The following is a 17,500-nucleotide window of genomic DNA, read 5'->3' as shown; positions in this document are numbered from 1 at the left end:
TGGGTCATGCGTTGGCTGACGGAAGGTTTGACCTGAGTCCCCGCTGACTTAGTTCTCGTTCACGGGGACTGGTCCAAATTACTCTTAGTTAGCATTTGTTATTTTAGAAATGAGTGAAAGTTTGATTTTTTTTTTATTTAAAACTTGAGACTAAAGGAAAAGTGAAAGATGGCATAAAGGGCATAGAGACAGACAGACCACATACAAAGCATGACATGATTTCAACAGATAAGTAAAGGAATGAAGAACTGTCTGGCAGGAGAGATTCTACTGCATAGTCTACAAAGGAAGCATTTTCATTCATTCAAGAGTAATGGAGATGTTGGGGAACTCCTACTGAAAAGGTTTCGTTTGTAGATATGGTTCTGTGTAGCTCGGTATGGATAGTAAGGATGGGTGTTTGTTGTAACTGTGAGTAAGAATCTTAAAGGGTCTTTTATATCGCCAAATTTTTCTACTAATATGATCCCATTTATCTTATTGAAAGCTGCATAACTTCCCAATGACATCTTTTCTTTTCCAGTGAAAGGTTAATAAGAGAGTTAGTATCTGTGTAGTTGATTTGTTCAGAGATGTTGTTCGTTGTAGGAGTGTTATGTCTCTTTTTCGTAAGTCTTAATTTTGTTATTCTTCTGTATGTACATACAAAAAATGAAACTGTTAAGTAAGTGTGGTTAAATATTATATTTTTACAGTTGGATAGTATTTAATACCAAAAATTGGAAGTGTCAGTGCTGAAAATGATGTACCATAGGTCAAAGAAGACTTTCAATTACGTTAGCTTTCGCTGCTTAGGTCAGTAAGCCTTGGAAAAGTTGTTTCCAGGTCTTTGTTACCATAAAGACTAAGAACCTCTTGAATTTACCTCACACAGGGCCCTCAAGACCTTCATCTTGAACATTTTTTTAATGGTATGTTTGGCGTGTCCTCAAACAGGCTCGAAAATGATCAACTCTTTCCAGGAGGGGCGTTGAATGCCCATACATCAACCTACAGTGTTTTTGAGAATTATTACACAATAAATTGAACCCTTCCCACTTTTTCAGTGAATAAGTGAATAAGTTTTGTTTCTCAAATCATGTGTGCTACCAATCATGAAAAGGATAGCAGATATCAACCCAGCGCAGTTCCTTTCAATACAGATTTCATCTTAATGGAGACAGCACTGTGTGGGGCAACTGTTTAAAATTGATAGCAGTAAAATAAAATTAGCTTTTCGAATTCTGTAGCATTTGAGTCACTCAGATCTCGTGAAAGATGTGTATACGTTCTTGAGAGAATGAGAAATTATAGAATAATATGGACTTTATGATAGAATTTAGATTGATTTTATGTCAACATTCTACCCATAACGCCACGTTGTTAGGCGTAATATAACCAGTGTGAAACTGTAGTGCTTGTTGTATTTTTTTTTTAACTGAAACGCCTTCAAAATAGTTGCTACCTTTAGCTTCATCTTTTATTGTAATCCTCAGAACAGTTATTACCTTTTGTTCTATCATTTGTTATAAGTCATTGATAAACTCAGCATCGTATAGATTGTGTAAATAATACCTAACTGAAGTCGAAATATTTGCAAGAATAATTATGCATGTAAGGTGGCAGAGCTGCATGAATTAGTGGCAGTGTGAAGTGTATTGTATAAACTAGTGTGCATGCTTGAAGGAGTAGGAAGGCATTCTTACAAGCGTACTACTAGATAGGAAAGCAGGGCATATGAAAATGCTGGCTGGCCTGTTTAAACTAGATATCTGTATTGCAAGTTTAATATTAACATTGTATTTATTAATTGCAAGTTTTTGAAGCATATCTCATTTTCAGTTATTTCAAGTTCATAGTTATAAATTAGGGAGCATGCTAAACTATAGGGAAAACGGTTATGCTGTCTGGTTTTCCAGCCATATTTTACCTTTTTTTTGTATATTTACGAAATCATCGAATTTTAGTAAGATTAATGCATTTTCTGTGAGGTAAAATAATCTACTTTATTTCTTTATTCACGATGACAAATTTTCGCGTGTGATTAAACCAGTTTTTAGTTACCTTTTGATGGATAATACTTGGTTTTTTTAACCTTCATTGAATTACAAGAAATGGTGTAGACGTAATGAACATTATATTTTATTAAAAACATTTTTCATCAGTTGTAATGAACATTTTGTTTTATTAAAAATTACTTTCATTAGGCGTAATAAACGCCATATTTTATCAAAAATTATTTTCATTTGTCATTTAACTGTTATTCCTTGATGGCAATAAACCTGTTCTAATGCTTCCAACGAAGCTAATTGCTTCCACATTTTGAGTTAGGTTCGGTAAATATGACCCCAGACACATTCGACTTTTCTTTTGCATATATATATATATATAATATATATCATATATATGTATATATATAATGGATATATATATACATTATATATATATAGATATACATACATACAATGGACTGCACTCAACACACATTTATATGTATATGGACTTACGATGTGTAAAACACATATACATGTATATGTGCGCACACTTGGTGACACTGTTGCCTGTAATTTATGAACTGATTCAAAGTTAGACTCGCGAACTGAAGCAGTAGACAGCTCATCCTTTAACTGACAATTGTTGATATTAATGAAGCGAGCATTTCGGTTGCGGCCTAGTCAGCCGTTTATCTGTTTACTGGATTACATAGGTAATTCAAATACCTGGTTCGCTATTCCGAGTCACGATTTCGAGCTATGATTGAGATATATGAAAAAAACATGGTGGTCATCTGCTTCAGATCAACGACTTTGAGCTCCGAATGAGTCCACCAACCACACGGGCGATTGTGTGCGCGTGCGTGTGCGTCCGAGCGACAATCTGCTATACTCACCTAGTTCTAACCCCAGAAACTGGAGTGCGAAGGACAGCGTCGTGGCGTACTCATTGTTGACGTCGTTCTGGTCGTTTTGTCGCTTCCTTCTCGCTGATTGGAGTTGCGCAGCTATCAGCGAAGGAGAGACTTGGCTCGCCGCCTGTTCCGCTGCTGCAGCTGCCGCTACTGCTGCAGCTGCTGCGGCAGGAGCCGCTGCCTCCCCGGCGTCAGCAGCTAGACCACCTTTTCAGAGAAGGAGAAGTTGGCGCTGTTAGGGTCTCCACCGCTTTCTCTCTCACGTTCTCTCAGGAATATCAAATATATCAGTCCAAGTATTCAACTATACTTACTTACTCAGGTCCTGCTGCTTGAAATTAGAAAAGGATCAGTTAATACATATACAGTAGGTTTCTTGAAGTTACAACACGATTCAAAATTACACTTGAGTTAGGTCTGTTATCGCTTTACATGCATTTTAGATATATTACAGTAGACTTTACATTGATCATGCATTTTTCCCTATTGAATGTTAACCAGCTCTAAGCATTTTTTTTAGTCATGCAGTTGAAATTGACATAGTGGCATTACGTTTATCAAAATGATATCACATTTTATTTACGTCCTTTAGTTCTGGGAGTAGAGAAAGCATTTTTATAATTCCAGCATTCATTGTGTTGTCTTCTTTAGTAGTATTACTGTCAAGGTAACCAAAGCAAGTCATGCATGTTTTATGGAGGACTTTTTGCATCAGTCCCAAACATACCTAATCTATTGTCTGTCTCCAGACCTTTTAACATTGTCCTGTTCCCTTAGTAGGCCACCTGACCTTCAGGTGAGCAACAGTCATGAACTGTTACCGAATATTCACAGAACCATTGCCTTTCATGCAATAGCCACCTTGCTTAATGTTCCATTGCAGTCTCTGAATAGTTGATCGTTAGCCCAAAATGCTAAGCCGTAACCCTAAAATGCATTGTTGCAATCCTAGAATGCCCCTTTTCAATTCCAGCATATTATGGCAATATTCTGGAATGCTGCTGTATTCTCAGAACTCACCATTTTGATGCAAAAATGCAGGTCCAAAACCATGAACGGCAAATAATTAGTGCAAGGATTCCTAAGACCCTTTGGCCTTCATATCTCACAGAAGTCTCGTTTGTAATGCTCGGGCGTTTTATTGTTTAATTGCAGCGTCAGTATACGTAAGCAAACCATATCCGATTTTTTATTTTACAGTATGTAGCTTTTAAGTCACCCAATATACAGAGAATATATCGTGCACACTGACTCTTTAAGCTTATACAGTGCTTTGCTAATTTGTTGCTATTTTGCAGATCATTATGCATTCCATAATTTTCGAGTCTTACTGCGGCTCACAGCTGATGCTTCAGTTGCCACTGCAGTTGTTGCTGTTGGAACTGCTGCCTCTGTTCCAGGTGATGCAGCTTCTGGAGTGTTTTCTGCAGTTTCTTGAATGTCCTCTGCAGTAGTCCTTGTAGCTGCATTGTCAGTCACAGTGTTGGTATTGTCTTCAGTAACAGCAGCTGTGGTGGATAGTGTAAAATGGTGATTTGTCCACTTATTGGGCAGAACACCTTGATGTTCCCTTTGTCTTATTCTATCCTAGTTTTGCTCTACTCGTGTAATCAAACGTAGGGGTGATTAAACTGGAAATTTTGAAGTCTATCATTTTTGTTGTGTCATCTAGAAATATCTGTAGAGGTCAAATAACTATGAAAAATTAGGCAGTTCATTCATTGTGATTATAGAACACCTATCCATATCTCGTTGTTTATCTTAATTAGTTAGTGGTATTATTTATGTTGAGGTAGTTTATATATTTACTGCAGAAAATGGTTTCACTTGTACTAGAAATGACTCATACTTCTAAAGACTTTGGCCCTAGCAAAATATTAATTACACAGAGATGAATATGTAATGCTTGGAGATCTAATTGTTATGTTCACAGGAAATTTACTTTTTCTTACATAGAAAAATCATTGCTATTGAGTCTTTTAAATTGTTCCTACAGAGGCAATAGCTAACAATTTATTACTGTTCTGCTGCATAAAGAATGGCTTACTAATTGATATTAGAAGAATTTCGAGTTACATGTAGAATAAATTTTCCATTATTATTGTATTTAAGACCAAATTTTAGGTCTTAACAAAAGGAATGGAAATTGCTGTGGGACACATGGTAGCTGTGTGGAGGTGGATCTATTTTCATGTATAGCACAGAGCTGTCACATTTTTTGTTAACATGGTAGAATACACACCAGTATTTAATGCGAAGTGAAGTGAATTTGTGAAAAAAGAAAAATTTTGGATTTTGTAGCGGCTTGTGAATCTTGAAGTATAGTGTACATTTACCATTTAGTGTAGAATTAGTTTCACTCCTGCCCTGCATCAGTCACTGCCTCTAAATTTTGCCCCGTACTGTAAGTACGAAACATTATTTTCCAAATGGTGACATGTTCGATGAAATTCTGAACAGTGTAGAATTCTGTTCTTAGAGTCACATGTGACATTCAGTGTGCCAAAGGATACATACTATAAATTTAAGGAACACTGATTTTGTTAATTACTCTGAAGTAAATGACAAAGTTTTTAACTGATGACCGTAATTTTTCTAATTTATTTTAACATTTTAAGATGTCGTGGTGTAATTTTATGTGATTTCACTGTTCAGATCTTTGCGTATACTGTGGATGATGGTACTTTCACCATGTATGACCATATTTCTAAGATGTGGAAGAATTGTAATTTTTAAATGAAACACATGCATCACCACAAACGCTATCATTGTAAATGTCCACTTAATGTTTATTGTTTATGTTTGGAGATTAAAGTGGTTGTGATATATATGCCTTGTTCTCTGGTGTATGGATAAATTTTGTACTCTCTTGGAGCTTACATTCCGATCGAGTCACTCCTGTTGCGTGACTCCTGTTGCGTCAGGAGTCACAGGTGCTTCTTCATTGACGTCTGGTTCTGCGACAGTGTCATCTGTTTTCAGAACTGAAGTACATAGGGCATTAAATGTTTGGTTTCTTTGCCTGATGAAGTATGATGGCACTGAAGATTTGAGTAAATCACACCAGGCTACTTAAGCGTGCCTCTCCCTAGGTACAGCTTGTTTCCATATCCATTTTATGAATTGTGAATTGTCGTTTGTCAAATGGAAAATGATGTTTAGACTGCTGTTCACCTTGTTCTTAAAACTTACTTGCTTTCGATGATATAGGACTCGTCATTTGACTTGTCACACGTTCAGAATTTGGAACTACGAGGGAAGTGTGGAAGTTGAAGGTAATTTGGTCTAATTCTTAGTAAATTTGCTACCCTGGCCTCATTTTGCTAATATAAAATTATCTTGCCAGTTTGGAAGGGTTAAAACAAAACTACATTCGACTTGTTTTAGACAAAGCCTACTTATCACAAACTACTTCAACTCTACAGTGGCTTAAAACACAGTACAACATTGTACATGTTAGTCACATTTGCATAAAGAACAATTACTCTGAAAAATAAAATTACTGTGGAAAAATACTAACTTTGCTAAAGATGGGCTCTGCAATAAAAATATTTTTTCAGATAAATCCAGTATGTTGGGTTTAGAGAATAGAAATTCTCTTGAAAGTGGTGTTGTAAAAGTATGATTAATTGTAGTGTGATTTAGTAGAATAGTTGAAAACAAAACTGAGTTCATTGATATAAAGACACGATTAGAAAAGTGTTATATAGAGCTAAGTTATTTGAAGTTCTGGGGAAAGGGCTTGTACTTTTGGTCCAATGTTTGTGAGATCTAGTACGATGTGGTGTCAGTGACCCAAGAAACCCTGTTGTAACTGAAACAGCTCTTGCTGGTATAATTTATCACATGCACTTAAAAGGTGAAATGTAAGTGTTATATGTATTTAAAGATGGATTGTTGTTGACAGAAGGAGAAAGAAAAGGAAACTAGCTAGTTTGAAAATTTAGTTAGCTTACTCCTGTTAACAGCTTCAACCTCAGCTTCTTGAGCCGCTTCTTCTGCTGTATCCTTGACATCGTCAACAGCATCCCCTGCCACTTCGCTAAAGGTTTCTGCTACATCATCATCACTTACAGCACCAGCTGGAGGTTGGCAGAGAAAGGAGGGCAGGCGGAAAGAAAGGAGAAAAGGTGTCACACCAGGTGTACTTGAGACCAGGCGCTTCTGCTCATTCTTCCACAGGGAAATATGAATACTTTTCGATATTTAGTCTACTTCTAACTACTGACAATGGACAATACAGATTTATCATAATGTCGAGTTAATAACAAATACACTACTTAAAGTTAATGACAAATTAACTACTTGAAGTTAATGGCACGTTAACTACTTGAAAACAGCAACAATGTAACTACTTGAAAGTGTCTCAGACTGATACATGTAAGTTTCAAACACAGTGCATTGCACTGCAGAATACTTTTGCGCCAGAACTACACTACAGAAACCAACCTGTTGGTGGATTAAGCGTTGATGATTAAGAAAATACTTTTGCCAAAATATTAGAAATGCCATGTTAAGTTTGTTTCTACTTCAAGGGCCACTTACTTCTAGCATTGAGTATTCTACTTCAAAGGCCACTTACTTCTAGCACTGAGTATTCTACTTCAAAGGCCACTTACTTCTAGCACTGAGTGTTCTACTTCAAAGGACACTTACTTCTAGCACTGAGTATTCTACTTCAAGGGCCACTTACTTCTAGCACTGAGTGCACTGTCTACAACTCCTGCAGATGTCCTGAGTGAGGGTCCTCCTCCTCTTAGTCCGTCGAAGTTGAGGACGACGAAATCGGTAGGGTTGGTCTCCTCAGCTGCCAAGATTCTGATTGCGCTCTGGATGCCAACGGGAATTCGGTTACCGAGAGCTTGTTGGAGAGCTTCGTATTCCCTGGCCGTGACTGGATGCGTGGAAATAGGGTTTGAATGAGTAGGAATGATTTGAAAGTGTAAAGGTGATGGGTGAATAGTGTGCAAAACGTAATGCATCTCTTTTTCTTTGCTAGTGAGTGTACGGTATAGCTTATGTTTTTTAATATAAACTATAACATATTGGTATTTAAATGGGTATGATTATAGCATCATTGACATATCGACATATATATATATATATATATATATATATATATATATATATATATATATATATATATATATATATATATATATATATATATATATGTTTATATATGAATACATATACATTACTTTATATATATATCGTATATATATATAATTTGTGTATACTCTTAAACTTTGTATACTAAATTTTTGGTCACGAATAACATTTGCGTAAGAATTCATAATAAATCATTATAATAACGTAGGGAAAAGCTCTAGTATGAAAGAATTTGAAATGTACTGGCAATTTTAAAATTATTTCTGCGTATGTTCAGTTTTAACTGGCTATATATACGTATCATCTGAGTGTTTATATTCGCCCACACACCTATATACAAAACAAAAACATATACAATAGGTCAGCAAAAACACATCGTGTGTGCCGATGCTTGTTTGGTGTTTTAAGTAGTAAATACATTTTTACACAGTATATAACTGTGCAAAAAATTAATTTCAGACACATTTCTAAGTTTTTCAGATAATCAAGCGTGGGTTTATCGGGACTGATATCTGTAAATATTCAGTTTGTTTTTATGACATGAAAAAATACAGGTCACTTTTCACCTTACCTTCATTCATGGTAAAGTAAGTATACCTTAGTTTTACCAGACCACTGTAAGGTGAAATGTGGACTTCATTTAGGTACACTTTCATTTCGTATATAACTGTTACGCAAGGGTTTTAAGCACGGTAAGCCTACTTGCGAAAAAGGAATAACCTTAATATTACTTAAAGTGTGTTTTGGGTGGAAATTGACTGAGTTAGGAGGAAAAACTATTTTGTATGTATATGTTATAAATAAGCTGCACAGATTACTCAGTATTCCAAAAAGTTTAGCTTTTAATATTTTTATTTCAATAATAAATTTTCTGCTCTTCTTAATGAATGTGTGGGTAGAGCTCTCGGCTAGCATTCTGTTGGCCCAGCGTTCGACTCTCCGACCGGCCAGTGAAGAATTAGAGGAATTTATTTCTGGTGATAGAAATTAATTTCTCGTCATAATGGGGTTCGGATTTCACAAAAAGCTGTAGGTCCCGTTGCTAGGTAACCAGTTGGTTCTTAGCCACGTAAAATTAATCCAATCCTTCGGGCCATCCCAAGGAGAGCTGTTAATCAGCTCAGTGGTCTTGTTAAACTAAGGTATACTTAACTAATGTGTTATCACTGAGGTACAGCACTCGTTTAAAAGATTTTATTGATGGAATCGTCATCCCAGTCTCGACATTATATGATTTGAAATATTGGGTGAATTAAACTGTCAAAGTTATTTACAGTGCTTGAAACTCTCTCTCTCTCTCTCTCTCTCTCTCTCTCTCTCTCTCTCTCTCTCTCTCTCTCTCTCTCTCTCACATGTGCTTATATATATGTATATATATGTGTGTGTGTGTTTATATAGATATATATATATATATATATATATATATATATATATATATATATATATATATATATATATATATATACACACACATGTATATCTTGTCAGTAATCGGTTAAAATTCTTGTAAATGTCATTAATAGTAATTCAATAACCTAGTGCAGGTGCCGTGATTTTTCTTAAGAATACCAGTGCTAAGTATTATTTCACCTAATAATATTTCAGTTTCAAGTTATTTTATTAAATGTAGATTTATGCGTTACCATGCTTATTTATATGCTAGTTATGTGACTTTGAAACCGAATTAATTCTATTTCCTTTTCTCTACAGAAATTTGTCAAAGATCCATGCAGTAAAACGAATGAGTGAGAGGGACAAGGTACGTCAAATATGTACAGTGATAAAAGAGTTCTCTCTCTCTCTCTCTCTCTCTCTCTCTCTCTCTCTCTCTCTCTCTCTCTCTCTGTACTGTTACAACATCCTTAGTAAACATAAGAACCTTAACAAATGCGGAAATATGTATAATGATAAAAGAGTATTTTTTATCTCTCTCTCTCTCTCTCTCTCTCTCTCTCTCTCTCTCTCTCTCTCTCTCTCTCTCTCTCTCTGTACTGTCACAACATCCTTAGTAAACATTTGAACCTTAACAAATTCGGAAATCATTGGGTTTTATCTTTAACCTGATATAATGAAAGAAGTACTTACATGTGTTGGTAGGTGCACCGAGCGATACCGCCACAATGGCAGCGAATACTATGATTAACCCCTTCATGCTTGGCACTCTCTGAAAATAAGTAAAAGATATTTAGTATTTAGCATGAATGTAGTTTCACTATATATATATATATATATATATATATATATATATATATATATATATATATATATATATATATATAATGGAAATACACTTGTTAGCCTCAATCTCCACTGATTGTACGTATAAAATGATGTACTATGCACGCCCACAGACCGGTGGACGCGCGCACACAAACACGCACACACACATACATATGTATATATATTAGGCTATATATATATATTATATATATATATAGTATATATATATATATATATATATATATATTTATATATATATATGTATATATGTTTGCATGTATATGTGTCTGTGTGTATGTGTGTAAACACCCTGTCAAAATGCAAAATGAATAGTAAGATAGTCAGTTTTGAACACTATATTTAGTTATTCTTAAGAGTGACATGGCCCATCTCATAAGCAAACTCAGATATTGAAAAATGGATATAGTGACAAGGCCTGTATAGTGACAAGGTCTGTATGCCCTGAAGGTCTGAATGTTTGCACGTAGAGCGAGAGTGAGAGGGAACTTGGTTCGATGGAAGTTTTTTTTTTTTTTTTTTTTTGCATTCCAGATACGCATGGGTTCATACAGAAAGCGGCTAGGTTCGCAAGTGCAAAAAATAAAATAACTAAGAAATATTTCTTTAGCCTTTTTCGTTCTGTTGTAAATGCACGAATGGGCAATATTAGATATAACTTTGCATCAGTGTGTGTATCTCATGTTCATAAATGTAAAGAAGCAGAAGAAGAAGAAGAAGAACAAGGGGAGAGAGAGGGAGGGAAAACTGCATCTAAGATCACAATGGCTATCGGACAAAAAAAAAAAAACTAACCACCCTTTCCCTTAGAATCGGGTCAGTTCTCTTAGTTGACCCTACTGCGTCTGTCTTGACGTCATATACAGTAAGTGGTCTAATTAGTTTTTGTAAGAAGAGCGAGCTCTGGCCGGTTGCTTGTTGCGTAATGCCTTCAGTGTATTTGCAGTTAGATTTCTGAACAGGTTCGGTGATTGTTTTTTTTGCATGTGTTAGTGTTCTCGTCACAGTAGTGTCTGAATTTATTATACTAATTATTATTAATTTCAGTGGTTTCCTGTAAAATTGTGGTTTCTTTCACTGGTCTTATTGTTGTTGCTGTTAATATAGACCTTTTGTTGTTATTATTTTGTTATTAAGTTCATAGAATTAGATTCCCACGAAACTTTTGTAGTACTGTAGATCAAGAATCAGAACGCCTTTCTCCTGTAATTAGTAGGTTTAAAGGTGTTCGTTCGAATGGGTTTAACTACCTTCTGTGAGAAAGTGCGCGTCCTTTGGATGTTTCTTTTCATCTGTATACAGGCCATATAGTAATAATACATACTACTCACTTAGGTAGTATGTACACTACATTTCCTCCTTTCTGTTAGAATCCTACCATTCTCCTCTCCTGGCATACTCCAGTTCTTTTAGTTCCTCTCATCACCTGTCCTTTTTTGCTTTTTTACAGTTATTACTCTCACCCATTTCTTTAAAACTTTTCATGCAAACAGATACAGTACCTTGCTAATCCTGGTTAGCTGTTCGGCCACACTGTCATCTCTATAACTCACTGTTTAACTTGTAATCCCATTCTCTCCTGATGCTTTGCTATTCTTTAGCTTTTTTTATTGCCCTACTTAACAGTCAACAGTCACTTCCACAAACATCTTTCAACCCTCAAGTCACTCTAACCCTTTCCACTCTTGCGCCATTCGGTTCTGGTTGTCTTCAAATTACTCTCTCTCTCTCTCTCTCTCTCTCTCTCTCTCTCTCTCTCTCTCTCTCTCTCTCTCTCTCTCTATATATATATATATATATATATATATATATATATATATATATATATATATATATATATATATATATGTATATGTATATATATATATATATATATATATATATATATATATATATATATATATAATATATATATATATATATATATATATATATATATATATATATATATATATATATATATATATATATATATATATATATAAATATATATAGTTTATGTCCTTGTGGATATATGCATGTATATACTTTGTGTGTTCATACATGCGCTTGTTCGCTTAGATACAAAATAACTGTTATACGGGTTATCTTTATCAAGAGGTAATTTTTTTTTTTTTTTTTGCTCTAAACGTGAACTTGATCGCGAATTTTACAGCAAAAGTACACAACAAATTTTGAAAGTAAGGTGTGGTTTTTGATGTCGCAGGAGACTTACTTGATAAGTGTTTATTGTCCAGCGCTTTTCTTAGAAGGATTTTCTTATTTTCCTTTCGAAAGAATACCTGGGTCTTGCCACGACATTTTGCCTGTAATTGTTCGCTCGTGATGTTATGCCCACTAATGTTGATCTTATAATAGGCAAATGTTGCCGGATAGTATTATGTTTTGGAAGCATTATTATCGCTTCCATTACATTGCTCATTGATCGTGTTGGAAGTTGATATAAAAATAATGGAAAATTAGCTGAATGGTAAGTGAAAATAATTAATTAGGATAAGCAAACGGGCAAACGAATAAATGGGGTCATGGATAATCAGTTAAAAAGTTAAGATTGAAGAGTGATGGTCTCGATTAACATGAAGCTGAACATGAAAAGAAAAAAAATTGTCGTCAAACGAGGAAATTGATTTGGCTGAAACAGCTTTTACCAATGCAGGTCATGAGAAAATCCAGGCGTTAGATTCATCCGCAATCAGGCAGAGTCGAAAGTGCGAATATGTACGAGTACCTTTTGAATAAAAAATGTGCTTTGGAGGCACTGAACTCGACCGAGTGACGGGCTGCCCGCCCAGATGTAAAATTGCCTAAATACAGCCGGATTTCAGCGCCCGTCTGGAACCTTTCACTGTAACGGTTTCGTAAGCGATTGTAGTATACACCAGGGCCACCGGGAGTGTTCTGAAGCTCATACGTCATGGGCATGTGACTACAGAATGCCCTGTTTGTGTCCTCCCGGTAAACCCACTCATTTCATTATCTTTTCAAGATAAACTTACTTATCATGGCTAACAGTGTGCTTGCTTGTCTGCTTGCTTGCTTCCCGTTTGTTGGCTTGCTGCCCTTATGTGTTCAATGTATTCCACGACTTTCTTAACTAATTGGGCATTACGCTTCCAGCTTCCTCAAACGAACTGTGATATTCGGGTCATCTGCTCGCTTGCGTATTTGCTTTCAAATGCTTGATCTTTCTTAAGATTTTTCTCCAACAAACTCTCTAATAATCATGGTTCCCACTTTATCATACTTATATAAGTATTTGTGCTTCCGTTTTTTTTTTTTTTTTTTTTGCTGGATAGTGATTTTAGACTGATCTCATGATAAGATCCAACGTTTACCTCATCGCTTTTTTGTTTGTTTTGTTTCTATTAAGATGTTCTGCTCATTTCCTGTTATTGCTCAAACAATCTCAAGCTTTCAAGCATTCATGCTTGCGTGCTGACTGACTTTATTTCATGATATTTCTCAAGTGAATTCAGCAATTCGTCCTCCTTGTTTTCTTCATTTTATGAGTTTTCTCAACTGCCCTTTGCTTGCTTGCGTGCTTGGGGTCGCAATCTTTCTCAAACTATTTTAAGAATTCACACGCCCTATGTGCTTGCGTGCTTGCAATCATTCATGAGTTTTCTTGAACGAAAGGGCGAATTTATGCCCCTCTTGTTCGACGGTGACGCAATCGTGCTGTATAACGCATGCGTAGGATTAAATCCTTGGGCCTCCATTTGAAAGTGAGATCAGACAACTTGTCTTGCATTTGTTGTGTGGGTTGCTCTCTTGACTTGCGCTTTTGGTGGTCAGTGTTAATAGCTCCCTGCTGTATGTTGTGATTAGCTCTTGCTTATTAACAAGCTCTGTATATATATATGTATATATATATATATATATATATATATATATATATATATATATATATATATATATATATATTATTATTAACTGTAGTTTTGTTATATATATTATTATTAACTGTAGTCTTGTTCTTACGTATTTCAGTAACTAGATATATATATATATATATATATATATATATATATATATATATATATATATATATATATATATTATATATATATATATTTATATTATATATATATATATATATATATATATATATATATATATATATATATATATATATATATATATATATATATATATATATATATAGAGAGAGAGAGAGAGAGAGAGAGAGAGAGAGAGAGAGAGAGAGAGAGAGAGAGAGAGAGAGAGCTCTCTATGTGTGTGTGTATAACTTTTACACACCTTCGCTTCCATATCGAGAGTAGCAGGAGGTGTGTCCGGTTAGCAGAAACTATGAGGTAAATTCAACCCCCTGCCTCAGTTCCCTTTCAGTCTCATTTTTGCACCCATTTTTTTCCTTATGGTGGCCGATTGGCCCCACAACTCTGTACTCGTCTCGAACGAAAGTGAAACTGGTTCAACCCGTTGGAGATCCTGATTCGTCCGGGTTTAGTTTTACCTCCCTCTCTCTCACTCTCATTTACTTTTATGTTTAAACTTATAGCAGACGACACAGATAGGTGTCAAGCTAGTAAACCTGAAACCTGCCTCTCTCTCTCTCTCTCTCTCTCTCTCTCTCTCTCTCTCTCTCTCTCTCTCTCTCTCTCTCTCTCTGTTTTTAAAAGGATTTCTTCAAGTTCAGTGTTTCTTGCCTTCCGTTTTCCGGATTTGAAAAGGAAACGTGCAGCTTTCTCGAGCATGAATGTGTTCATAATTGATTTTATTTTTCACCGGTTATCAACAGGAAATCACAATCACAAACACACACATGCATATATATATATATATATATATATATATATATATATATATTTATATATATATATATATATATATATATATATATATTTATATATATATATATATATATATATATATATATATATATATATATATATATATACATGAAGACATCCAAATAACACACACAAATATAACATATTTATATATATATATATATATATATATATATATATATATATATATATATATATATATATATATGTGTATGTGTATATATATATATATATATATATATATATATTATATATATATATATACATATATACATGTTATATTTTTGTTTGTTATTTGGATGTCTTCATGAGTATATGAATAACAATTTTGTATGTGCGTAACAATTTTAAGCGATTATGTCTGAAGCTAGAATTATTGTTTGTGAATTTATGCAGCATTAATGTCTTGTTATTATGGAAAGCATAATTACTGTACATCCAAGTTAAACTTAAATTTGGTTATTCGGCGAAAACTGTTGTTTGCGTTTCAAGTTAAGAAGAATTGCTCTATCAGTCGAGAATAGTTTCGCAACGGATTCAAGACAGGCTGCTGAAGTATTTAGAATGTTTGAAGTTAATTCATGATAAGAGAATTTAGAATGTTTGAAGTTAATTCATGATAAGAGAATTCTTAACCTATGTTTATTTTATCTTGAGATATTATTATGGCATTCAGTATCAGGGTTCATTTTGATGTCCGTATCATCAGCTTGAATAGAATTTGCAAATTTTAAGCATATTGGTCTTTCTTGAATAGAGTTGTTTATAGAACTTAGGTCAAAGGCCAGGCACTGGGACCTGTGAGGTCATTCAGCGCTGAAACGGAAATTGACAGTAAAAGGTTATGAACCAGTTGATAGGAAAAGCTGGAAAGTAAGATGGAAGAAAGATAATATGAAAGGAGGTACAGTAAAAGGAACGAAAGAGGTTGCAGCCAGGGGCCGAAGACACGCTGCAAAGAATCTTAAGTAATGCCTACAGTGCACCGCATGAGGTGCACTGACGGCACTAACCTCCCTACGGGGAATGGTCTTTCTTTCTTTATTTCGGAATTTGATAAGCATTGAAATTTTAATTTGAATCTATTAGATGGGGGCGTTACCTTCGTAAGCCAAAGTTCATTGACCACATGAGGCTTGCATACCAACCAAGGTTAGTATGTAAGCGAGCGTCTCTTCGTTTCCATGGCAACGCAGTCTTTGCACGTGTGAAATTCTGAATCCCATGTTCAAGCATTACTATCAAAAATCATTAAATAAGGACTTATATTGAAACTAAATACGAAATCCTATTATGCTTTTCTTGTTGTCTTATACAATCTTGATTCCTTTCTTCTTTTTACGGGAGGTTTAAACCGCAAGTCTTTATAAATGGTGAAATACTAAAGCCTCGTTTACATTGAACTTGAAACGGAAAATCACGTTTACAGAATGCAAGTTTCAGAATCATCGTTTTCATTGAATTTCGAATCTCAGAATTCGCGTTTAAATTGAAACCAAAGTTCGATCTTAGAATTGGAGACTTCTTTCTTGTTTATTTTACTTCATTGCTCAAACGAATTGCAATTTATTTCTTTAGGTCATTTATATTAGAGTAGTGGAGACTACAAACGCTTTCGTATGTACAGCATGAAGGTTTCAGTTTATTTAGTCTGTTGAAAGTGGAACGGAAATTAGTGCCAGATAAATTCGGAAGAAAAGAGAAAAGTGAATAGCGTGTTTTTTCCTTCTTCATGCGAATATCGGAAAAAAGACCACTTCGCCGTTTTTTCGTCATTGTGATAGAAAGTTCATTTGTTCCAACCGAACCGCTGTTGCAAAAAAGAAAAAAAATCGTTTTAACGGTTACTCGCTTTTATTTCCTTTTTGAAACCGTGAAAGCCTTCTTGACTTAGGCTTTTACTTTTACCCTTCAAGAGCCAGTCCTAAACTGTCAGATAATAAATAAGAAGCTTATTGAGTAAAATATTTCCCCGTACGCATTTTCCCCGAGATGGAACCGAGTACCGGGACCTCTCCGTGAAAAAAGCGGGACGCCATATCTTAAAAATTAACCATAGAATTTTCTTGAAAATAATCTCATTATGTTTCCCACACCCAAATTCCTGCAGTGCTAATCCTAACCCAACCTAACGTAATCTAACCTAACTTAACCTAACCTAGGGGCATGGCAAAAAACCGGGTCTGGTACAATAGTAGCACACATCTCAGGAATTTGCTTCCAGTGCAGCGATTCTGAGGAGTAAATTTTGATTCTTTCACGATGCTTAAATTCTCAAATCCTGTTCCGCTCACAAGCAAGTTCTTCAGAACTTATGTACTTACCTACAAAGCCTCAGTCAACCAGTAACCCTTAAATTCAACATTTATTCACTTGCAAAGTCTTACATTCTAAATGTAATTTGTGTATATTAACTCGCAGGGTCGTCAATTCCCAAAAAATTTGTACT

General features: G+C 34.9%; 2 protein-coding genes across 7 annotated transcripts in view; one reads left to right on the top strand and one right to left on the bottom strand.

The window, feature by feature from the left end:
• LOC136849248 (DNA oxidative demethylase ALKBH2-like) overlaps positions 1–17,500 on the top strand; it is a 657,271-nt gene that overhangs the window by 284,820 nt on the left and 354,951 nt on the right. For 2 of the 3 annotated variants that reach the window (XM_067122515.1, XM_067122514.1), the window contains exon 4: positions 9,710–9,758. The exons of the other annotated variant lie outside the window; for it this stretch is intronic. The gene's annotated coding sequence lies outside the window, so the exon portion shown is untranslated. The remainder of the gene's footprint in view (positions 1–9,709; positions 9,759–17,500) is intronic. 3 annotated transcript variants of the gene reach the window in all.
• LOC136849247 (prophage side tail fiber protein homolog StfR-like) overlaps positions 1–17,500 on the bottom strand; it is a 24,883-nt gene that overhangs the window by 2,600 nt on the left and 4,783 nt on the right. For 2 of the 4 annotated variants that reach the window (XM_067122510.1, XM_067122511.1), the window contains exons 2-6: positions 10,085–10,163; positions 7,581–7,781; positions 6,844–6,969; positions 4,219–4,395; positions 2,870–3,094 (exon numbers count right to left, since the gene is read on the bottom strand). In XM_067122510.1, the coding sequence (XP_066978611.1) occupies positions 2,870–3,094; positions 4,219–4,395; positions 6,844–6,969; positions 7,581–7,781; positions 10,085–10,151 (796 nt within the window). In that variant the 5' untranslated portion in view covers positions 10,152–10,163. Of the gene's footprint in view, positions 69–2,869; positions 3,095–4,218; positions 4,396–6,843; positions 6,970–7,580; positions 7,782–10,084; positions 10,164–17,500 lie in introns of all 4 variants that reach the window. The other 2 variants (XM_067122512.1, XM_067122513.1) reach the window with 2 other exon arrangements.

This window comes from Macrobrachium rosenbergii, chromosome 20, assembly GCF_040412425.1.
Source record: "Macrobrachium rosenbergii isolate ZJJX-2024 chromosome 20, ASM4041242v1, whole genome shotgun sequence".
Taxonomy (NCBI): Eukaryota; Metazoa; Arthropoda; class Malacostraca; order Decapoda; family Palaemonidae; genus Macrobrachium; species Macrobrachium rosenbergii.
Note: the sequence above shows the minus strand (reverse complement) of the source record. Positions and strands in the feature narration are given on the sequence as shown.